Source organism: Dipodomys merriami, unplaced genomic scaffold (genome assembly GCF_024711535.1).
Source record: "Dipodomys merriami isolate MVZ:Mamm:240054 unplaced genomic scaffold, mDipMer1.0.p SCAF_23, whole genome shotgun sequence".
NCBI lineage: Eukaryota > Metazoa > Chordata > Mammalia > Rodentia > Heteromyidae > Dipodomys > Dipodomys merriami.
Window position 1 is genome coordinate 4,339,955 of NW_027203715.1, and position 22,546 is coordinate 4,362,500.

Genomic DNA, 22,546 nt, shown 5'->3' on the forward strand with positions numbered 1-22,546 from the left:
CACTGCTTCTGGGTGGAGACCACACTTGTAACTCATTGCTCTGCACAAGCTGCCCACTGCCTGTCCTACAGCAAGCATATCCTCTAATTCCACACACTGATTGTGATGTAGCCACACTGGTTTACTGCCTCTAAGACAGGCCAGACACCCTCAACTTTGAGCTCATGACCCTACCTGATTCTGGGGCCTGGGTGAGTTGCTTTGATCTCCTAAGTCACTTTAACACATGACGGTTTTCTGAAATCATACCTCACTGTAAATTGCCAACACTCCTCCCTAGCACATCTCTCAATCTATTTTTCCATCATATATTCAAACATATTTATACATTCTCCACCCTCCCCCACCCCCACACACTAAAGCATAGAACTTCAAAACAAAGTTTTTCTTTTCTACTTGCTACAGTGTCTAGAACCTAATAAACTCAATAGATAAAAAAGAGTGAGATGGGTACTAGTGTCACATCTGGAATGTTAGCTATTCAGGAAATTGAGATCTAGAATCACTTTTTCCATTTTTTTTTCTTTTCTGGTTTTCTTTTTTTTTTTTTAATTGTATTTTATTTTATTTGAGAACATACTGTACAGAGGGGCTACAATTACATGGGCAGGATAATGCATACATTTCTTACCAAGCATTGCAGCCTCCTCCTTTGTTTACCCTTCACTTCCCTTCCCCCCCTCACCCCTCCCCCCACCCAATTTTCCCCCCTCCCCCCACCCAATTATACCCCCCCCCGCACACCGACATTGTAAAGCTGGTTTTGACATGACATTTTGTACTTCTCATTGTTGCAACAGGTCCACCTGCATCCTTAAACGACTTGTTTGCCCCCATCTCCTCCACATGTTATACTGACATCAAATATAGTGAAAGCGGGGGTTACACTGTGGGGGAGGGACATACAAAGCAACAAAGAAATAATCTTATAAATGCGTTAGAAACACATGCATGAAAGAAACGAAAACATTAAAATACATATTTAAGGGTTCATTTTCCTAACATCACAATATCTGACCTTTTCCGCTTGACTCATACCTATACTAGATATTGCAAATAAGGGAAACCATGGGACCTAAGCTTCTTTGGTCCTGACTTACTTCACTTAATATAATTTTTTCCAGACCTTACCATTTCCTAACAAATGGGGAAATGTCATTCTTTCTGATGGAGGCATAGAATTCCATTGTGTATATATACCACATTTTCTTGATCCATTCATCTACTGAGGGGCATCTGGGTTGGTTCCATATCTTAGCTATGGTAAATAGTGCTGCAATAAACATAGTTGTGCTGGTAGCTTTAGTGTGGTCTTGTTTGTAAACATTTGGGTAAATGCACAAAAGTGGGATTGCTGGATCATAGGGGAGATCTATGTGAAGTCTTTTGAGGAACCTCCATACTGCTTTCCAAAGTGGTTGAACAAGTTTACATTCCCACCAACAATGAAGTAAGGTTCCTTTCTGTCCACATCCCCTCCAGCATCTGTTGTTGTTAGAGTTCTTGATTTTTGCTGTTCTAACTGGAGTGAGGTGATATCTCAATGTTGTTTTGATTTGCATTTCTTTTATGGCTAGGGATATTGAACATTTCTTCGTGTGTCTATTGGCCATCCTTCTTTCTTCTTCAGAGAAGCTTCTCTTTAAGTCCTTCGCCCACTTATTTATTGAGCAGTTGTTTCTTTGAGGATTTGTTGTGGGGTGGTTTAATGTTTTGAGTTCCAAATATAATTTAGATATGAGACCCTTGTCCGTTGTATGGCTAGTAAAGATCTTCTCCCAATCGGTGGGCTTTCTATTGATCTTGCCAGCTATGTCATTTGCCCTGCAGAAGCTCTGCAATCTTATGCAATCCCATTTGTCCAACCTTTCTTTGATTTGTTGTGCTTCCGGGTCTCTATTCAGAAAATTTCGACCTGAGCCAAGGAGACCTAGGGTTTCTCCTATTCCATCCTGTAATGTTTTCAGAGTGTCTGCTTTGAGTTCAAGGTCTTTGATCCATTTGGAGTTGATTCTGGTGCAGGGTGATATATAAGGATCTAGATTTAGTTTTCTACATGTACTTAACCAATTTTGCCAGCACCATTTACTGAAGAGGCTGTCTTTCTTCCATTCTATTGTTTTAGCTTCCTTATCGAAGATTAGATGGCTATAGGTCTGTAGGTTCATTTCTGGGTTTTCAATTCTATTCCATTGGTCCTGAGGTCTGTTCTTATGCCAATACCAAGCTGTTTTGATTACTATGGCTTTATAGTAGAGTTTGAAATTTGGTATTGATATTCCTCCAGCAGTGTTCTTTTCGTTGAGGCGCGTTTTTGCTATTCAGGGTGTTTTATTGTTCCATATGAATTTTTGGATTGCCTCCTCTATTTCCTTGAAGAATGAGGGTGGAATTTTGATAGGTATCGCGTTGAATTTGTAGATAGCCTTGGGAAGTATTGCCATTTTCACGATGTTAATCTTGCCAATCCAGGAGCATGCGAGGTTTTGCCATTTTTAAAGTTCTGTGTTGATTTCCTTTTTCAAGATTTTAAAGTTTTCATCATAGAGGTCCTTCACTTCTTTGGTTAAGTTAATTCCTAGGTATTTTATTTTTTGTGGGGCTATTACAAATGGAGTTGCTTTCCTAATTTCAGCCACACTTTTCTCATTGTTGGCATATAGAAAAGCCATTGATTTGGGGGGGTTAATTTTATAACCTGCTACTTTGCCAAAGTTTTGAATCAGCTTAAGTAATTTGGGAGTGGAGTCTATGGGATTCTTTAAATACAAGATCATGTCATCTGCAAAGAGGGAGAGTTTTATTTCTTCTTTCCCTATTTGGATCCCCTTTATGTCTGCATCTTGTCTTATTGCTGTAGCTAGGCATTCTAATACTAGATTGAAGAGAAGTGGAGAGAGTGGGCATCCTTGTCTTGTTCCTGAGTTAAGAGGAAATGGCTTTAGTTTTTCAACATTGAGTATAATGCTGGCTGTAGGTTTGTCATATACAGCCTTTATTGTATTGAGGAATGTTCCATGGATTCCTAATTTTTCCAGAACCTTCATCATAAAGGGGTGTTGGATCTTGTCAAATGCTTTTTCTGCATCTATTGAGATAACCATGTGGTTCTTATTCTTGCTCCTGTTGATGTGATGAATAATATTAATTGATTTGCGTATATTGAACCAGCTTTGCATCCCTGAAATGAATCCTGTTTGATCATGGTGTATGATTTTTTGGATGAATTGTTGAAGTCGATTGGCCAAAATTTTGTTGAGAAGTTTTGCATCAATGTTCATCAAAGAAATGGGTCTATAGTTCTCTTTCTTTGATGAGTCCCTGTCTGGTTTTGGGATGAGGGTTATGATGGCTTCATAGAATGTGTTCGGTAGTGAGCTTTCTCTTTCAATTTCATTGAAGAGTTGGAGGAGTATTGGTGTGAGCTCTGCTTTGAAGGCCTTGTAAAATTCCGCTGTAAAACCATCTGGTCCTGGACTTTTCTTAGCTGGGAGGTCTCTTATTGCTGTTTCTATTTCAATGCTTGATATGGGCCTGTTAAGCTGGTTTAACTCATCTTGGTTTAGTTTTGGCATGTCCATATTTGCTAGGAAAAGGTCCATTTCTGTCAAGTTCTCAAACTTATTCGCATAAAGTTTTGAGAAGTATTCCCTTATAATGTTCTGAATCTTGGTTGTTTCCGTGGTGATGTTTCCATTCTCATCTCTGAGTTTATTAATTTGGGTGTGTTCTCTCCTTTTTCTGATAAGGTTTGCTAAGGGTCTGTCACTTTTGTTAAGTTTTTCGAAGAACCAACTCTTTGTTTTGTTGATTCTTTCTATAGTTTTTTTGGATTCTAATTCATTTAATTCTGATTTAATTTTGATTATTTCTTTCCGTCTACTGGATTGGGGTTTATCTTGCTGCTCTTTTTCAAGGAGGTTTAGATGTGTCATTAAATTGTTAGTTTCCGATCTCTCCAATTTGTTGATGTAGGAGCTCAGAGCTATAAACTTGCCTCTGAGTACTGCCTTTGCTGTGTCCCAGAGGAGCTGGTAATTTGTGTGTTCATTTTTGTTGAATAGCATGAACATTTGAATTTCCTTTCTAATCTCTTCCATGACCCACTCATGATTCAGCAGTGTGTTGTTCAGCCTCCATGTGATACCGGACTTTCTTTGGTGGCTTTTGGTGTTGAGTTCTAATTTTATTCCCTTGTGGTCAGAGAGAATGCAAGATATAACTTCAATGTTTCTGAATTTAGACAAGTTTGCTTTGTGACCTAAAATGTGGTCTATTTTAGAAAACGTTCCTTGTGCTGCTGAGAAGAACGTGTATTCTGATGCTGCTGGGTGAAATGATCGGTAAATGTCTGTTAAGTCTAGTTGATCTATGCAGCTGTTTAGATCTGCGGTTTCTCTGTTGAGTTTTTGCCGAGTTGATCTATCTAGTGGGGAGAGTGGTGTGTTAAAATCCCCAACGATTAATGTCTTTGGATCTATATCCGATTTGAGGGAAAGTAGTGTTTCTTTGATAAATTTGGGTGCTCCATTGTTTGGCGAATAGATATTTAGAATTGTGATATCCTCCTGAAGGGGAGATCCTTTAATTAGTATGTATCGACCTTCTTTATCTCTTCTCACGAATTTTAATTTGAAGTCTATTTTATCTGATATTAGGATTGCAACTCCCGCCTGTTTATGAGGGCCGTTTGCTTGGTAGATTTTGTTCCAGCCTTTAACATTGAAAATGTGTTTGTTTTTACGGGCAAGATGTGACTCCTGCAGGCAGCAGATAGAAGGGTCTTGTTTTTTAATCCAACTAGACAGTCTATGTCGTTTAATTGGAGAGTTCAGTCCATTAACGTTAAGAGATAGGACTGAAAGGTACTTGGGAGTTCCTGCCATGTTATCCACCTTCTTGGGGGCTGTGAAAACTGGGTTCTTCCTAAGGTTCTTGGATTTTCAGTTTGGGTGCAGTTTCTTGGCCTTTGTTGCGTTCTTGTTGGTTTTCTATGTGTAGGACATCTTTAAGAATCTTTTGCAGGGCTGGTTTGGTGGAGATGTATTGTTTCAATTTTTCTTTGCTGTGGAAGGTTTTTATTTGGCCTTCAGTTATGAAGGAGAGTTTAGCTGGGTACAGTATTCTTGGTTGATAGTTGTTTGTTTTTAGGGCATGGCATACGTCATTCCAGGCTCTTCTTGCTTTGATTGTCTCTGCTGAGAAATCTGAGGTAATTCTAATTGGTTTCCCTTTGTAGGTGATTACCCTTTTCTCCCTGACAGCTTTAAGGATCTTTTACCTGGTCTGGGTTGATCCTGTGTGGATTATAATGTGACGGTGGGATGTCCTATTCTGGTCTGGTCTATTTGGGGTTCTAAAAGCTTCTTGTATTTGAATAGGCCTATCTTTTTGTATGTTTGGGAAGTTCTCTGCTAGGATAGTGTTAAACAAATTTCCTAGACCATTAACTTCTGTTTCTAGGTGCTCCTCTACACCCATTATCCTTATATTGGGCCTTCTGATGTTGTCTTCCAGGTGTTGGATAGACCTATCATATTTCTTGGACTTGTCTTGGATGGTTGTATGTTCTTTCTCTATAATATCTAGGCTGTCTTCAATCCCTGAGATTCGATCTTCTGCATGGTCTAACCTGCTCTCAAGACTCTCTACTTTGTTTTTTATCTCTTTTCCTTCTAATTGGTCAGCTTTGATGGCTGCAAGTTCTTTGTTGAAGCTCTGTTTTAGGTCTTGTATGAATTTCTTTACTTCCTTAATTTGGTGTTCAGTGTTTGTTCTCAAATCACTTAGTTGATTGGTTATGGTTTCTTTGGACTCCCATTCCTTCTGTTGGGTTCCATTCAGCATTCCCTTTGTGGTCTCCCTGACTTCCTTCAGTTTGCATTTGTACAGTCAATAGTCTACAGATACAATCTAGTTCAACAGATACATCTATTCAACATCAAACGACTATATGTTAAAGGACTTCAAACCGCAGAAAAGAATTTGGAAAACCAGAAATTGTTAGGATTAGGGAGAGATGTGGGTAAAAAATAGGAATAGATTGGTGTGGGGAGGCACAGGGAGAGTTAACTATGTCCTAATCACAGTGCAGAAAATGGGTTGGGTAGGATGCAAGTAGAGAGAGAGAGAAAAAGAGGAGACGGAAAGGGGAATAAAGAGAGACCAGAAAAAGAATAGAAACGTAAAAATTAATGTTATTATAGATGTTAAAAGACCGTCTATTTAGAGAGGAATGTGAATATGTCCAGAGAAGGGGAGGGAGATAGAGGAGATGTGAAAAGCTTTAAGGATGGGAAAGGGAGAAGAAAAGATCAGAAGTTCAGTAGAGCTAGATAACAAACAAAAAGATAATTAAGAAAGAAAGAAAAAGAGAAAGAAGACAAGAAAAGAAAAAAAAACTCTCATTCACGTATTCCTAAAATAAAAATTATAAGATGAGAAAAAAAAAAGTTACTGGAAAACAATTATTTTTTTCAAAAGAGGCAAAAATTAAAGATTAATAAAAGTTTTAGAAGGGAAAAAAATTTATATATATATATATATATATATATATATATATATATATATGGTAACAAAAAACAAAAAACAAGCAAAAAAAAGAAAAGAAGAAGAAGAAGAAAAAAAAAGTCTTTTGATTTTTTTTTTGGGGGGGGGAGGAGTGGGAAGAATCCTGTATCTCCCTTTTGTCTGCAACCAGTCTCTTGTTGGAGTCTCTGGTCAGCTTGAGGTCCTGTGGCTTGATTGGTTTCTTAAGTCTGTTGGTTGGAAGAGGCCGAAAAATCCTCTGCTTTACCGAAGATTTTGAGATCCCCCTCCCAGGTTAGTTTTCTGGGAGGGTGGTCTGCTTTGAGAGTCACAAAAGAGGGGGATGTGGTGATGAGGCTAGGTTCTGGGTAGAGTTGAGGCCTTTCAACAAACAGTAGCTTTTCCCTGGGGCTATTTTGTGATAAAACTCACAGCGCCCAGCCTGGAGCCATTCTCAGGGTTTCTGTTCTTCAATTGATTGTGGTGGCTGCTAGAGGGCAGCCTCTGGCTCTGGTTACCCAGTGAGGCAAGGCACTCCGATGGCTGGTGCCTGAGCTGGGTGACTTTTCCCTGGATGGAGCTGAGTCTGGCAGGTCACTTCGCCGTTAAGTTCTTGTGACCTGCTAAATGACTCATTTTATTCCAAGGCCTGAGCTGGAGCTAGCAGCTCCTCCGAGCTTTGTAGGTATCCAAGATGGAGATCACCGGTGCTGGGGGGGGAGGGGTGGCCTTCCCTCCTCTGCTCCCTGAGGAGTGAGGACTTCGGGCTTCTACTCACGTCGAGTCTTGGATCCTGGGTCATCTCTGGTCTGCAAACAGCAGGATGAAGATGTTTGCTCCTTGTTGGTTCTTGTTGGTGTTGAGTAGAATCCGCTCGTCCGCTGCGTCTGGCTCCTTTGTCCCTGACTCTCTGTGTCTCAGGTATGACTCCGCGGCGGTGGTCAAGTGGTAGAGCGCTCGCCTTGAGTTGAAGAGCGGCAGCTGATGCGTTTCCTTGGCTTCCCCTCTCTTGTCTAACTCTCTGTCCTGTGATGGCACACTTGGTGTGATGCTCTGGCTTAGGACTGTTCACTGGAACTCTAAACCTACTTTCTATGCGAGAGCTTGTTCAGATTCCAGCTTCTCCTCTGTCATCTTCCGGGAACTCTCCTACAGGAGACTCTTATCTCCACTAACTACCAGAAAACCAGAAGTGGCACTGTGGCTCAAATGGTAGAGTGTTAGCCTTGAGCCGAAGAGCCGCGGTACAGCACCTGGAGTTTCCAAGATCCAAATGGCCTCTGTCCTGCTGCTGTGGGATCTTCTCCAGCAATTCACTTTTTCCATTTATTTCCCATTTTGATTAAAATTTAACCATTAAAGGAACTTTTAAAAAGAATCAAAACTTCCTTATTTTCTGCAGGTTTCCTTCACTCCCTTTCACCTAGTCTACCTCAACCTGTGTCCCCATGGGAGCTTTGGCATCTCAGAAAATGTGCAGTGCCCCAGACCCTAGTTAATTTCAGACAGAATCCAGCATTACCTTTAGTCATGTGGTGGGCAGAGCAGAAGGCATCTACCATGTGTGCTACCCAACACCTCTCATCCACACCTGTGCTACTTCCATACTCCCAGCCACACGAGCACCACTGTGTCACCATTGCTTACACTGGCCTAGGCATGGGCTTCCATGGTCATCAGGACAAATGTCCTGAGAGCTATTTTACCTGCAACAGGTGACATTTCCTGATCTGGGAAATCACTGGCACTGGAGCAAACCAGGGCCATGGCACTGCAGGATGCATCTCTCTGCAGCAAAACTTGGGGCCCTTCCTTCCCAGACACAATGGAGATCCTGGACAAGTCCCCTAGATGATTCCATGAATGTGTCTCACAGCCCTCATCTGTCAGAAATGAACAAAGAGGACAGAATTGTTCAAGTTATTTTCTTTCTTCATAGAAGGGTGCACTATCATCCTGCCCCCCAGAGCAAGGCAGCACACCAAATGGCGGGATCCACTTGGTTTTTTTCTCAACCCAGGAATGATATTGTGTCTTTTCCTGTTGCTCAGGAGTCAGGATCACATCTTTGTAAACAATCGGTTACCAGGGCAATAGGTCACAGAAGGAAGACAGAAGGCATTCTAACCATCAGTTCACCATCCCTAGCCAGGAGGCAGTGTACTTTGGGAGGCCAATGCTCAAAAACAAACATCCTTTTTACCTGCTAATGAAACTGCAACTCCACTGCACCCCATCTTTCTCATTATAACAAAAACTTAGAAGAAAAAGAAAAGAGTGTTTTGGACTTCTTGCCAGGACTGGCTTGAAACCACAATCCTCAGATTTCAACCTCTTGAGTAGTGCCAAGCTTTTCCATGAGACAATTCTCTCAAATTAATCACCAAGAAAGAAGCAAAAAGAAATAGACAAAATTCCAGACCTTGAGCTGAGACTCAACTGGAAGATCATGGACAGCACACATGCCCTGATTTCAAGCCCATGACCTGCACATCATCATCATCATCATCATCATCATCATCATCATCATCATCATCATCATCATCATCATCGACATCATCATTATAATGTGAATAAAAAAAGTATAAGACCCTATTAAGAATATTAAAATTGAGTGAGTCAGGCATTTTTTGGTGGCTGACATGTAATCCCAGTTAGAAGCATGAAATCTCAGGATGGTGGTTAAAAGCCCACCTTGGCAGGAAATTCCATGAAGCTCTGATCTCCAACTAACCAGCAAAAAGCCAGAAGTAGAGCTGTGGCTCAAGTGGTAAAGCAACAGCCTTGAGCAAAAAAGCAAAATAAGTGACCAGGCCCAGATACATAGGGTAGGACAACTAATAATTAATTAAATACAAATACATAAATAAAATCAGAATGGAAGATGAGCACAAAGCGCTAATTCCAAATCTTAAAATGAGCAGAGAATTGGTGGCTTACACCTGGAGCTCAAGCTACACAAAAGACAGAACTTGAAGATCTTGGTTCCAAGGCAAACTAGGCAGAAAAGTCCATTAGGGATTTGTGAATGTGTATCAGTCCTGGGTCTTGAAGCCAGAGCTTGAAATAGAAATATGTTTCTTAAAGGTAGCACTCTACCACTTTTTCTCTTTAGGGGATTAAATGGAGATATATCTTACGGACTTACCTGCCTGGGCTTTCAACCTCAATCCTCAGATTTCAGGTGCTGGTATAGTACCCTCAGCTTCTTATCTTCTATGAGAATTTTATCTTCCATGAACTGCCAAAAAGTAAAAGAAGCGAGAAGTTGATCTGTGTGGCTCAAGCCACAGAGACTGCTTCATTTTAGGGAAAACAAACAACAAAAAACCTCATACACAGTGGCCCTGCCCTGCTTTCAAACCCAGGAAGTGATCAGGCCCTATGTTCAAGCCCTAGGACCATCACCAACAACAACAAAAGAATGACTCAGGGACAGGGACTAGGCCCAGAATTCAAGCCCTAGGAACAGCATCAAAAATAAAAGAAAAACAAATTCAGAGACTGTGGCTAGGCTCCAGAGTTCAAGCTCTAGAACCAGCACCAGGACACACACACACACACACACACACACACACACACACACACACACACACACACACACACACATACACACACACACACACACACACACACACACACACACACACACGAGAAATGAACAAAATAATGAGAAGATGGCAAAAAAAGAGAAAAGTCAATGAAATATTTTTAAGTAGTAGCTCATGCCTATAATCCTAGCTACTGTAGAAGCTGAAATCTTAGGATTGTAGTTCATAGTCAGCCTGGGCATGTGTGCCAGTACTGGTGCCTCAACTTGTGCTGTTTTGCACAAGACTAGAACTATACTACTTCCAAACACTTGGTGATTAATTGGAGATGAGAGTCTCAACAACTTTCCTGCCCAGGCTGCCTTTGAACCACTATCCTCTGATTTTAGAGCCTGGGTAATGTCCCTGTCTTCCCATGAGAATCTATTTTTTTGGTTGGTCATGGGGCTTGAACTCGGCCTACACACTGTCCCTCAGCTCTTCAACTCAAGTCTAGTGCTCTACCTCTTTAGCCACAGTACCACTTCTGGTTTTTTGGTGGTTTATTGGAGATAATTGTCTCACGGACTTTCCTTCCCAGGCTGGCTTTGAACTGCAATCCTCAGATCTCAGCCTCCTGAGTAGCTTGGATTACAGGCGTAAGCCACTGGCACCCAGCTTTCTTTTTATTTTTTCTTTTTTGTGGGTGATGGGGCCCGCTCTAGCTCTGGACGCTGTCCCTTAGCTCTTCAGCTCAAGGTAAGCATTTTACCAATGAGCCACCTTCCCAGCTCCCCCATGAGACACTTATCAGCTATGAATTACCAAATTTGTTTTACAAAGCAAGATGTTGAGATGCATCTCAAGGTTCAGAGCCTGTCAGCCTTGCTCAGGACAGGGGAGAGACTCCTGCACAGTGATCTTGCCCTGATTTCTGGTCTAGGAACAGTCACCACTCCCTGTGTTCCAGCCCTAGGACCAGAACCAAAAAATAAATAACTCCCCCGTTTTCACTCTATTTGATGTTGGTATAATTTGTGAAGGGGAAGGGGAAGGGGAAAAACAAATTGTTTAAATAGGGATACAGGTGGACCTATTGCAACAATGAGATGTACAAGACATTATGTCGAAAAATGAACTTTACAGCTTTTGCCTGTGTGTGGGGGGGGGGAACGGGGGCAGGGAGGGTGGAGAACATTATATAAACAAAGCCATCAATGAAGCTGTGGCTCAAGCTGTCACAGTCTGCTAGTCTTGAGAAAAACAATACAAAAAATGCTTCATTCATAGTGGCTCTGCTCTGACTTCAAGCAGGAGAGTGGCCATGTCATGAGTTTAAGCCCTAGCACCAAAAATGAATGAATGAATGAATAAATAAATAAATAGAGCCAGAACTTTATCTGTGGCTCAAGCCATGGAGACTGCTAGTCTTGAGAAAGAAAGGGAAAAACCTCAGACACAGTGGCTCTGCCCTGATTTTATGACTAGCAAAAGTTAAGGCCCTATATTCAAGCCTTAGGACTAGCAATAAAGAAAAAACAAAACAAAACAAAACAAAAACAACAACAACAAAAACTTGGCAAAAACTGCAAAAAAGCCCAAGTCCTAAGTTCAAGCCAGAGGATCAGCACCTAAAATAAATGCAGAAAGAAAGACAAATGCGTAAAGAGCCAAAATTTGAACTGTGTCTTGAGGTGGGAAGCCTACTACCCTTGAGAAAAAATTAGGAACAATGACCAGCCCTTGAGTTCAAGTACTATAACAAGCTCCAAAACAACCAATAAAACTCAAAACAAAAACCTCAGAAAGAATGGCCAGGCCTAAATAATAAGCTAGATGACATGAACTTACAAAAAAGAGAAAAGGAATAAAAAATTAAGTGAAAAGGAGGGCAAAAATATTAGAGGCAATTCAAGATTTTAAAAAATATGGTTCATACCTATAATCCTACCTGCTCAGAGGGCTGAAATCTGAGCATTTGTGTTTTGAATCCAGCTTGGGCAGAAAAGTCCATGAGAATTCTTTTCATTTGTGCTATTCCTGGGCTTGAACTTGGGGAGTTTTGCTCAAGGGTAGAGCTCTACTGCTTCCTACCTATTGCTGCTTAATTGGTGAAAAACATCTCATGGATTTTCATGCCGAGGATGGCTTTGAACCTTGGCTCTCAACTTTCAAGACTGTATCGTCATCTTGGCTTCTTGTAATACTCTTTTCCTTTCTGTATTTTTTGTCAGTTGTGGGGTTTGAACTCAGGACCTGTGTGCTGTCCCTGAGCCTCTTGTACTCAAGGCTTGTGCTCTACCACTTGTGCTATAGCACCACTTCTGGGTTTTGAGTGGTTAATTGGACATAAGAGTCTCACAAGGGAACTGGGAAAGTGTCTCAGTGGTAAAGCGCTTGCCTTGCATGCTTGAGGCCCTGGGTTCAATTCCTCAGCACCACATAAGTAGGAAAAAAAGCCAGAAGTGATGCTGTGGCTCAAGTGGTAGAGTGCAAGCCTTGAGCTGAAGAGCTGAAGGAAAGCACACAGGCCCAGAGTTCAGGCCCAAGACCGGATCCCCCCCACAAAAAAAAAGAAGCTCAGGGACAGTGACCAGGCAGAAGAGTTCAAGCCCCAAGACCGGCAAAAAGAAACAAAGAAAAAAGAAAGTGAGTAATTAAGCTGTGGCTCAAGGTATGAAACCTGTTAGCCTGGAGAAAAAAGGTAAAAAACGTAAAGAAAAATTTAAAAAGAAATTATTCCCAGTACCACACCTTCCAGTGCACTTTTCCCTACATCCTTAGTGTGCAGACAACCAGGCCAATGCCCCTGCTATATCCTATGTCTCAATGACAAAAATTTCAATTATTTGAAAACTGCCTTCCAAGAATTGCCACATGGGACCACATGGGGAATTATTGACCACATGCAATTATTGACCTCAAAAATATTTATTAACATGATTTCTTTTATTCTTGTGATTTTTCTATGTCCTTCTCATCATTACTTCCCTAGCACCTAGCAAATTACCTGGAATAAAAATAGAGAAACATGTCTGCTTACTGAACATCTGCATGTATATTTAGAATACTAAGCTAGTTTCAATGGGGTCATCAACACTGAAGATTTTTTACTATGAGCCTCATACTTTGTAAAAAACAAAACAAAACACATTTTACCCTCAAGAACTCTACATTTGCCAGTTGCCAGTCACTGATACTGTCATCCTAGTTACTAAAGGGAAGGAGGTGCTTGTGTTGTTCAAAAATATTGATGTTATAAAGATAAGGAAAAGCTGATAAATTATTATAGACTAAAAGAGATCAAGTATACACAACTACATATAATTCATGATCATATATTGGTTTTTAGAGAAAAAAATTGATAAGGACAGAATTGAGCCAATTGGCAAAACTGGAATATAGACAAAAGATTAAGCAAAAGTATGGCATTGTGATTAATTTACTGAAGTTGATAACTATACTGTGGCTATGTAATAATGGGACATTTTTGTCCTGAGATCAAGATTAAAATATGTAGGGAAGTGGCGCTGTAGCTCAAGTGGTAGAGCACTTGCCTTGAGCTGAAGAGCTGAGGGACAGCGCCCAGGCCCAGAGTTCAAGCCCCACGACCGATTAAAAAAAAAAAGGCTAAAATATGTAGGAATAGAGAACTACGAAATATACAATTTAATCTCAAATGTATGTCCACAAAGAGAACATACATGCAAGCATAAGTGATTAAGCAAATGAAGGAAAATATTAACCAATTGAATTTGCATAAAAATCACAGAAATAGTTTATATTCTTTTTGTGACTTTTCCTAAATTTGACTATTTTTAAACAATACTAGATTGAATAGTGAAGAGATGCACTTGAACTGCAGAAGATGAGTTCCTGAGGATTGTTCTGAGAAGGCTTCATGGAGAATGCATGCATTGGGGGATAAGAATAAAAGATCAAGTGTTACCATATGAAAATTATGGAAATCCAAACATTCAGACTACAACAATAAAGTACCAAGAGTAAGAAAATTCACAGATACAGAAAATAACTCAGGGCTACTGTGGATTGAGGGCTGAATGGTTTAATGGCCCCAAATTTTTGTTGAGGGTGATGGATATGTTTTGGATAAGATAAAGGTAATGGTTCTACAATACTGGAAATGTACTGAATGTCAATGAATTGTGGTTATAATAATAAATGTTATTACTATTTCCCTATAAAGAATAAAAAATCATCCCAGTTTAGAGGCTACTGTTTGCAGGAAACTCCCTGACATTATATATTCACAGGAAACTGTACTCTTTATTTCTTACATTTAGTAGATTTTAAACATGTATTTCTTTATGTGTTTTTTTCTTCTTTTGAGGTAGAACTTTGCTAGCACAGGCCGGCCAGGAATGTGCAATTCTGCTACTTTGTTCCTTGAGGAATGTCTTTCTTCCATAATAAAATTTATTATCTAATAACAAAAGCAAAAAGATCAAGTGTTACGTTCCTTACCCTAGGACTTAGGAGCAAACAGGACATCCTGACTTATATCAGCTCCCTCTGTCCAGAAAGCATTGTGTGCCTGGTGCTTACTGGTTTATAGAATGTCTCCTGAGCCTGGGAAAGATAGGCATAAAAGGAAAAAGCATCCCTTGTCCTGTGCATGAGCAGGCAACCGAATATATGTTGTATTAAATATTTCTCTGGATATAGAACCTCCCTACCCCTCTCTGACCTTGGATATGCATATAGCTCCCAAGTCACCAACAAAGAGCAAGGCTTTGCCCAAGGCTCTTACTTCCATATTGTAAATGGTTACTATCTCAGTTTTTAATTCACTGAAGTGTCACAAATAAATGAATCAAAATCACCAAGAAGTAATAACTTACCCTGGCAAGTTTGTCTGGTTTGCAGGAGATGTACAGCTGGGAAAACAGCTCTGTTATCCCTTCAGAAAAATCTTCATCTGCTGAAAAAAACAAAGTCTCACATGAAAAATATTCCAGCAAAACTGCCGAGGTTCACAAGAAAGGTAAGAAGGAAGAGGAGTGAAGGCAGCAGAAGTATTCATAACAATTTAATGAGCATGGAATATGAGTGCTTATACAATTTTTTTCCTTTCCTTCTGAGGGTTTTCTGATGCATTGTTATCATTATCCAGTCTTTCAGTTAATGTCCAATTAAGACAAACATTTCTGACACTTTTCTTCCACCACTGGTTAAGCTGCAGCTACAGGTGCTACGGATAATAATATTCACTCGGCCTTCTGAGCTTTCTTGGCAGACTTGGTGACCTTGCCAGCTCCAGCAGACTTCTTGTCCACAGCTTTGATGCCACACACAGCAACTATCTCCTATTACAAACAGCAAGATGATCCAGAGGAGAATAGTCAAAGAAGCTCTCCACATACACAGGCTTGCTGGAATCATATGAAGCATGACAGCATCACTACACTTCAGGAATTTAGGACTAGCTTCCAGCTTCTTACCAGATCTGCGTTCAAGCTTCTCTTTCCACTCAGTAAACTTACAAGCAATTTAAGCTGAGTGACAATCCAGGACAGAGGCATAGGAAGCACTAGTTTGGCCTGGATGGTTCAGGAAGGTCACCCAAGCTGTGAAGCTAAATGCTTCCTTGGGTGGATCATTCTTGTTGTCACCACCAATGTTGTCATGGCAAACATCTTTGGCTGACATGCTTATAGAATTTTTTTGTGCACAGTATGTCAATGGATGTTCTTAATGGGCTTATAAGAGAAGTGGGTATTATCACACTTGGGTGATAAAGATAATGCAGGCTGGAAGAGGTCAAGAATTTTTACAAGATCTCCTAGCAAAGATAAGAAGTTAAACCTTGGCCTCCACTCTCAATGTTCTTTGCACCACATTACAGAAGAATGAATGGAGAGTATGAAGCAGATATTATATAAAGAAAATGGAATTCAGGGCTGGGGATGTGGCTTAGTAGTAGAGTGTTTACCTTGCATGCATGAAGTCCTGGGTTGGATTCCTCAGTACCACACAAACAGAAAGAGCTGGAGCATTAGACTTCATCAAAAAGAGGCTCAGGGACAGAGCCCAGGCTCTGAGTTCAAGCCCCAAGACCAGAAAAAAAGAAAAAGAATAAAAGAAAATGGAATTCAAGTTGGGACAGTAAGACTCCAGGAGAATCCAGGTTATCGAAGAAAATGGGAAGAGTTTCAGGCAGAGGAAATGAGTGCCAAGATTAGGGGGATGAAAGCATAGCAGGAAGTTTAGAATAAGCAAAGGAAAAAACAACAAAATAGGATCCAGCTAAGACTGAGCCTTTATACCCTCTTAATATCTCAAAGTTTCTACCAAAGAGATGAGGAACTACTGATGATTTTTAAAACAGAGATAGGTAAGATCAAATTTAAATCAAAGAAAGATCACTTTAGTGGCTGAGTACAGAACTTATCAGCACTGATCTAGGAATAAACAAGAAAGTAAAATTGAGTCAATAATCCATGATCCAAGTAAGAGACGGTGATGTGTAAATCAGGGGGAGAAAGGATTCTTAAATGTTGGAAGGGTGCTAAGGAAAATGTTGAAATTATCATGAAGATGGGAACACAGAACACCTTAGTAGAGAAACATGCAAACATAAGGATAAGTCAAGAGCAAACTATAATCAAGACAGACAAACAAATTGTCAGGAAATATTCTTTCTCTCTTTACACACCTAAATCCTATCCATTCACCCACTTTGAGACCAGCCTAATGTTTTAGACTTTAGAATCTATATATTTATTAATCACCAGTCTATAGCTTCAAAGGGCAAATTATTACTTCTTTATACCTGCCATTGTCTCCAAAAGTCCCTGGTTGGTGGGAGGGGGGAATGTATCATGGCTCATTTGTCCCTCTCAGTTGGCATTTAAGAGAGAGAATTAAAATGACTTAGCAATCCAAGTTTAACATGGATTGTGAAGGTGATCTCATTAATACCATCCTTACCTATGTACCTCATTTAAGCAACATTTAATTATTCCAACTAAATCCTGCTGGGTGCAAGAAATTAATCTGAAAACATAATGAGATAACAATATCACAAAGTATTGACAAAATGATCCAATGGCATGCAGAATTTTTTATTTATATTTATCTCACTCTGTTCTAAACATATTTAATATATACTTAGAATATAATTAATATTTGAATATGTACATTGAATTTACAAATGTACAAATATACAATGTATTATGTTTGAGTTTATTTAAATAAACTTTTTTTTGGTAAGAGTTGTGAACAAAAAGGAAATGGGTCACTGTTGTGGCTCATGTCTGTAATCCTAGCTATTTGGGAGGTGAGAATGGAGAATTATAATTTGAGGTCAGGCTTAACAGCACAGTTTGTGAGATCCCCTTCTCAGCCATAGCCTGGTACAGTAGTATCTGCTCATCCTCTTACATTAATGTGAGAGGCCAAAATTAAGAGGATCTCAGTTCCAGCCCAACCTGGGCAGAAAATTTTAGGAGATTCCATCTCAACAGAGAAGATGAACACAGTGGCAAGTGCTTGTGATCCTAACAATGACAGGAAGACTGAAATGGGTAACTCTAGTTCCGGCATGCATCCAGGAAAAACCAGACTCTCCCTGAAAACAGTCAAGGGAAAAAAGGGCCCAAGGCATGGCTCAGTGGTAGTGTGCCTGCCTACTGACTTTGAGTGAGTTGTGCTCAAACCCCAGTACCACCATAAACAAAATAAACAATGGTGGAAGATCACTGTCAAATGCTTTCCACTGAATGAAATATATATTAGGCAGGAGTGTGGTCCAGTATTAGGCTAGAGGTGGAACTCTGTCTTAGAGGACTTGGCTGAGGCTCTGTGTTTGGGGACTGGCACTGCGGTAAGGAGAAGTTGCATTGAAAGTATGTAGGATGGTGCTGGTGGTTCATGGCTATAATCACAGCTACTCAGGAGGCTGAGACTTGGAGAATGGACCTTTAAAGCCAGCCAGGCAGAAAATTCTGTTTAGATTTATCTCCACTTAGCAAGAAAAAGACAGACTGGTATCTTGGTTCAGAGTGGTAAGACATCAGCTCAGTTCAAACTGTGGTCCTGGCACCAAAAACAACAATAAATAAATAAATAAATAAATAAAATAATAAAGTGTGGGCTTTGGAGGAACTTTGCAAGAAGGAAGGGCTCTCCCAAAATAGGAAGACATATTCTTAGGCAAAGGGATGGTAAGGATTAAGGATGCTGATGGAAAAAGATGACCAACAATGCCACACCACCAGGTTCCTAAATTTATCGCCCATTAGCTACTTCCATTTTTTCCATACTTCATTGAGATATCATTAAATGCCAACATCACTGCTGAATTCTCAACAAATATCACTGAGGAGGGCTGGCACAGAGTGTGAGAGGAGCTGGGAAGGAGTCTGTTTTCGGAGTCATTTCTGGTGAACATAATAGACAAAAATCCAACTGTTTAGAAAATGCCTCCAAGTCCTCTGAATGGTATTTAAAGATCAAGAGTCCCATTCGTGGGCAAAACGAGATGCTGATTACATGAACGAATGCTGTTAATTGCACAAATAAGTTTATAAATAACACAATTGTCATATTGAGGCCTAGTTAGAAAAAAATGCAACTATCTAAACACATCACAATGGCTTTATGTGTTTCCTAAGTTAAGCCATCTAAAAAGAAGATTTTTTTATCTATTATATCTTTGGAATCATGAAAATAATTAGTATCTCTTAGTTAAGACTATTATACAGTATGTATTTTTCTGTTTGTGGAGCCTGAACTCTGGGCCTGGACACTGTCCTTGGCTCTTCAGCTCAAGGCTAGCATTCTACCACTTGAGCCACAGCGCCACTTCGACTTTTTCTGCTTATGTGATGCTGAGGAACTGAACCCAGGGCCTCATGCATTCAAGGCAAGCACTTTACCACTGAACCACCTTCCCAGCCCCTGAATACAGTATTTCTTTTAGTACTTATTTTAACAACCTGTGAGGAATTAGATTGGGTTACCTTATAGATGAGAAAACAGCTCAGTATCAAGGAACTTTTCAAGGTCACATGGCTTTAGTAAATGACAGATCTTCATTTTAACACAGTGGAAAACTCCAAAAGCCCATCATAGTTAACTGCCATCTCAATATTTCAGAACAACATTAAGAACTTACATTCAAAAAACTTTTTTCTTTTGTGCAAGTCATGGGGCATGAACTCAGGGCCTGGGTGTTGTCCCTGAGCTGTTTCAGCTCAAATCTAATACTCTATCACTTGACTACAGCTCCACTTTGGGCTTTGGGTAGTTAACTGGGGATCAGAGTCTCACAGACTTTGCTGGTGAGCTGGCTTTAAACCCAGATCCTGGATCTCAGCTTCCTGAGTGGCTAGGTTTACAGGTGTGAGCCATTAGAAAATATTTTCTAATCAGGAAGCAAGCTTTTACATAGACTAAGTAGTCATTTATTAGTAAGGTGTTATACAACTGTCTAGTTTGAACTCTTAGAACACACGGCTGAAAACAACAAACAAAAAAGAAAATGTCCCAGTCTGCAGAAAATCTGTACTCAAGGAGTAAAGAAAGTCCCTCCCTGAGAAATGTTCAGTCTTTCTGTAGAAAACTTGAAGACTAGTTATTTTACAGTAGATTAGAAATAGAAAAAAACCAAATGAGATTAAGAGGATACTAGTGACAAGCACACTGACAGTTCAAAGAAGTAAAAGAGAAAGCCATCTTTAAATGCACTGACATTTGGAAAATTTTAATTTTGCAGCCTTCATACTAGTCTCAGGACCTCTTAATACTTTTAAATTTTTGAGAGCCCCCAAAGAGCTAATTAAAAATGTAAGTAGACAGGCTTGGAAGGTGGCTCAGTGGTAGAGTGCTTGCTTTGCATGCATGAGGTCCTGGGTTGGATTCCTCAGCACCACATAAGTAGAAAAAGCCAGAAGTGGCACTGTGGCTTAAGTGGTAGAGTGCTAGCCTTGAGCTGAAGAGCTGAGGGACAGTGCGCAGGCCCAGAGTTTAGGCCCCACAACTGATAAAAACAATGTAAGTAGAGGTAGGAACTGGTGGCTCTCACCAGTAATCCTAGCTACAGATTCAGGAGACTGAGAGCCATAGATTGCTATTAAAAGCTAGCTGGCTTCCAATGTATAACCCCTCTTTTCACTGTATTGGATGTTGGTATAATTTGTGGAGGGGAAAGGAAAAACAAAGTGTTTAAATAGGGATACAGGTGGACCCACTGCAACAATATGTACAAGACATTGTGAAAAAAGTTTACAACTTTAGCGGGGGAAGGGAGCGGAAGGGGAAACAAAGGAGGAAGCAACAATGCTTGATAAGAAATGTACTCATTACCTTACTCATGTAATTGTAACCCTTCTGTACAGTATTTTCACAATAAAAAAAACACAAATTAGAGGGGGAAAAAAGCTAGCTGGAGCAGGAAGTCAGTGAGACTCTTATTTCCAATAAACTACTCAGAAAAAAAAACAAAAAACAAAACAAAACAAAAAACAAAGTACACCTGTGACTCAAGTGGTAGAGTGCAGCTCAGGATCAATGCCTAGGTGCTGAATTCAAGCCCAGGACTGGCACAAAAATAAATTAAATAAAAAATAGGGGATACACACACACACACACACACACACACACACACACACACACACACACACACACACACACATACACAAACACTAAAGAAACAGACAGATACAGACAGATATGTTAAAAAGTAGAACACATCCAATGAGCAATGCATCAGGTATTGAGTTCAAGTCCTAGTTTCACATCCCAAACAAAAGAAAAATTAGAACTGAAGTGCTTATGGTAGTTTTGCAAACTTAAGAAAAAAAAAACAGTACTTGATTATATACATTTATTGAAAATAACTGTAATTTCCCACAAAAGGTGAAATTTCAGCAGAATAATACAATTGTTTTACATCTTTAATGAATCTCTTTATCCTTTAGCCTAATGAAAGACACATGTATTCTCTTATCTGCTTTTACACTCTGTCTGCTGGGGTATGTTGTTTTAAGTATATGAAGGAAATCTACCTCACGAAAGTCACTTAGTTAGAAAAGGAAGAAGTTTTAGTAGCCTTCTCAGATTATCAGTAAGGAAATGCTTACATATTCCTTAATACTATACTAAAACTCAAGTAGTGTCATCTCTTAAAATTTAGTTGTAATGATATACATAGCAATGAGCCTGACGCTATGCCATAAGATTTCTGATTGGATGTATTGAATTAAAATCCATTAGTCTTTTTTTTTCTTTTGCCTGTGCATCATTTGCTAACATCACACATTAAATAATGGGAAAATACTCACTCCGAGTCACACAAATCTTTCAAATGCTGACCAACTGTCTTGAAATGAATGAATATAGCTGTTATTTTTCAACACAGATTTCATCAGCATAGTCTGTAAACAGCACTGGGAAGCTACAAAGCTCAACAGATCAATAAATCCATTCTACAAAATTGAAAGTTAGTTTGAATGTATATCATGACTCATACATAGCTGCTTTTCTTGTTGTAAAGGCTCATTTCATTCACTTTAAGAAATGTTCACCAAATAGTATTCTAGTTTCTGGGCTGGAAGGTGGCTCAGTGGTAGAGTGCTTGCTTTGCATGCATGAGGCCCTGGGTTCGATTCCTCAGAACCACATAAGCAAAAAGAAAAAACCGGAAGTGGCTCTGTGACTCAATTGGTAGGGCACTAACCTTGAGCTGAAGAGCTGAGGGACAGCGCCCAGGTCCACAGTTCAGGCCCCCCGACCAGATCCCCCTCCCGCCAAATAAAGAATTCTAGTCTCTGTGACCACTTGTATACTTCATAGTGAAAATGGCATTCCATGGCAAAGCATGTAGTTCAATTAAACACTACAAATGGGCTAGGCACTGGTGGCTCATGCCTGTAATCCTAGCTACTCAGGAAACTAAGACTTAAAGATCATGGTCAAAGCCAGCTCAGGCATGAAAGTCTGTGAGACTCTTTCTCCAATAAACTACTAAAAAGAAGACAGAAGTGGTGCTGTGGTTCAAGTGGTAGTACACTACCCCTGAGCAAAAAAAGTTAAGGTACTACCCAAGCCCTAAGTTCAAGTCCTAGGACCAGCTTAAAAGAAAAATTCAAAAGTGAATTCATTCATTCTACTTTTTAAAAATAGCCAATTAGCAAAGAATATGTTAGAAATATATTTAATTAAATGTTAAAATAAAACAAACCTAATTATTCATTTGTCCAGAAATTATATTTTATATTAACTGCCACATTACCTAATTACTGTAAAAAATGAGCAGCTTCAACATTCATATTTCGTAAGAGATACAGCAGGCTTTAAATTGTGGAGGCGGGGAGGGGGGAAGAGTGTCACTCACATTTTAGGTACTACCACGTTTTCTGCCTCAATTCAAGATGGGATTAAGGGTCCCATAAGTCACAAGGTACAGCTGAAGTATCCAGAGATATAAAGAAATGTCAGTCAAACTGAAGACAAACTCTGAAAAG

At 39.8% G+C, this 22,546-nt stretch overlaps 1 protein-coding gene across 1 annotated transcript in view; it reads right to left on the reverse strand.

Moving 5' to 3' along the window:
* Positions 1 to 9,694: 9,694 nt before the first annotated feature.
* The window catches only part of LOC138835142 (protein FAM114A2-like), a 25,187-nt gene continuing 12,335 nt past the window's right edge, over positions 9,695 to 22,546 (reverse strand). Inside the window, exons 5-6 of the mRNA XM_070033795.1 lie at positions 14,921 to 15,000; positions 9,695 to 9,769 (exon numbers count right to left, since the gene is read on the reverse strand). Of these exons, the coding sequence (XP_069889896.1) occupies positions 9,695 to 9,769; positions 14,921 to 15,000 (155 nt within the window). The remainder of the gene's footprint in view (positions 9,770 to 14,920; positions 15,001 to 22,546) is intronic.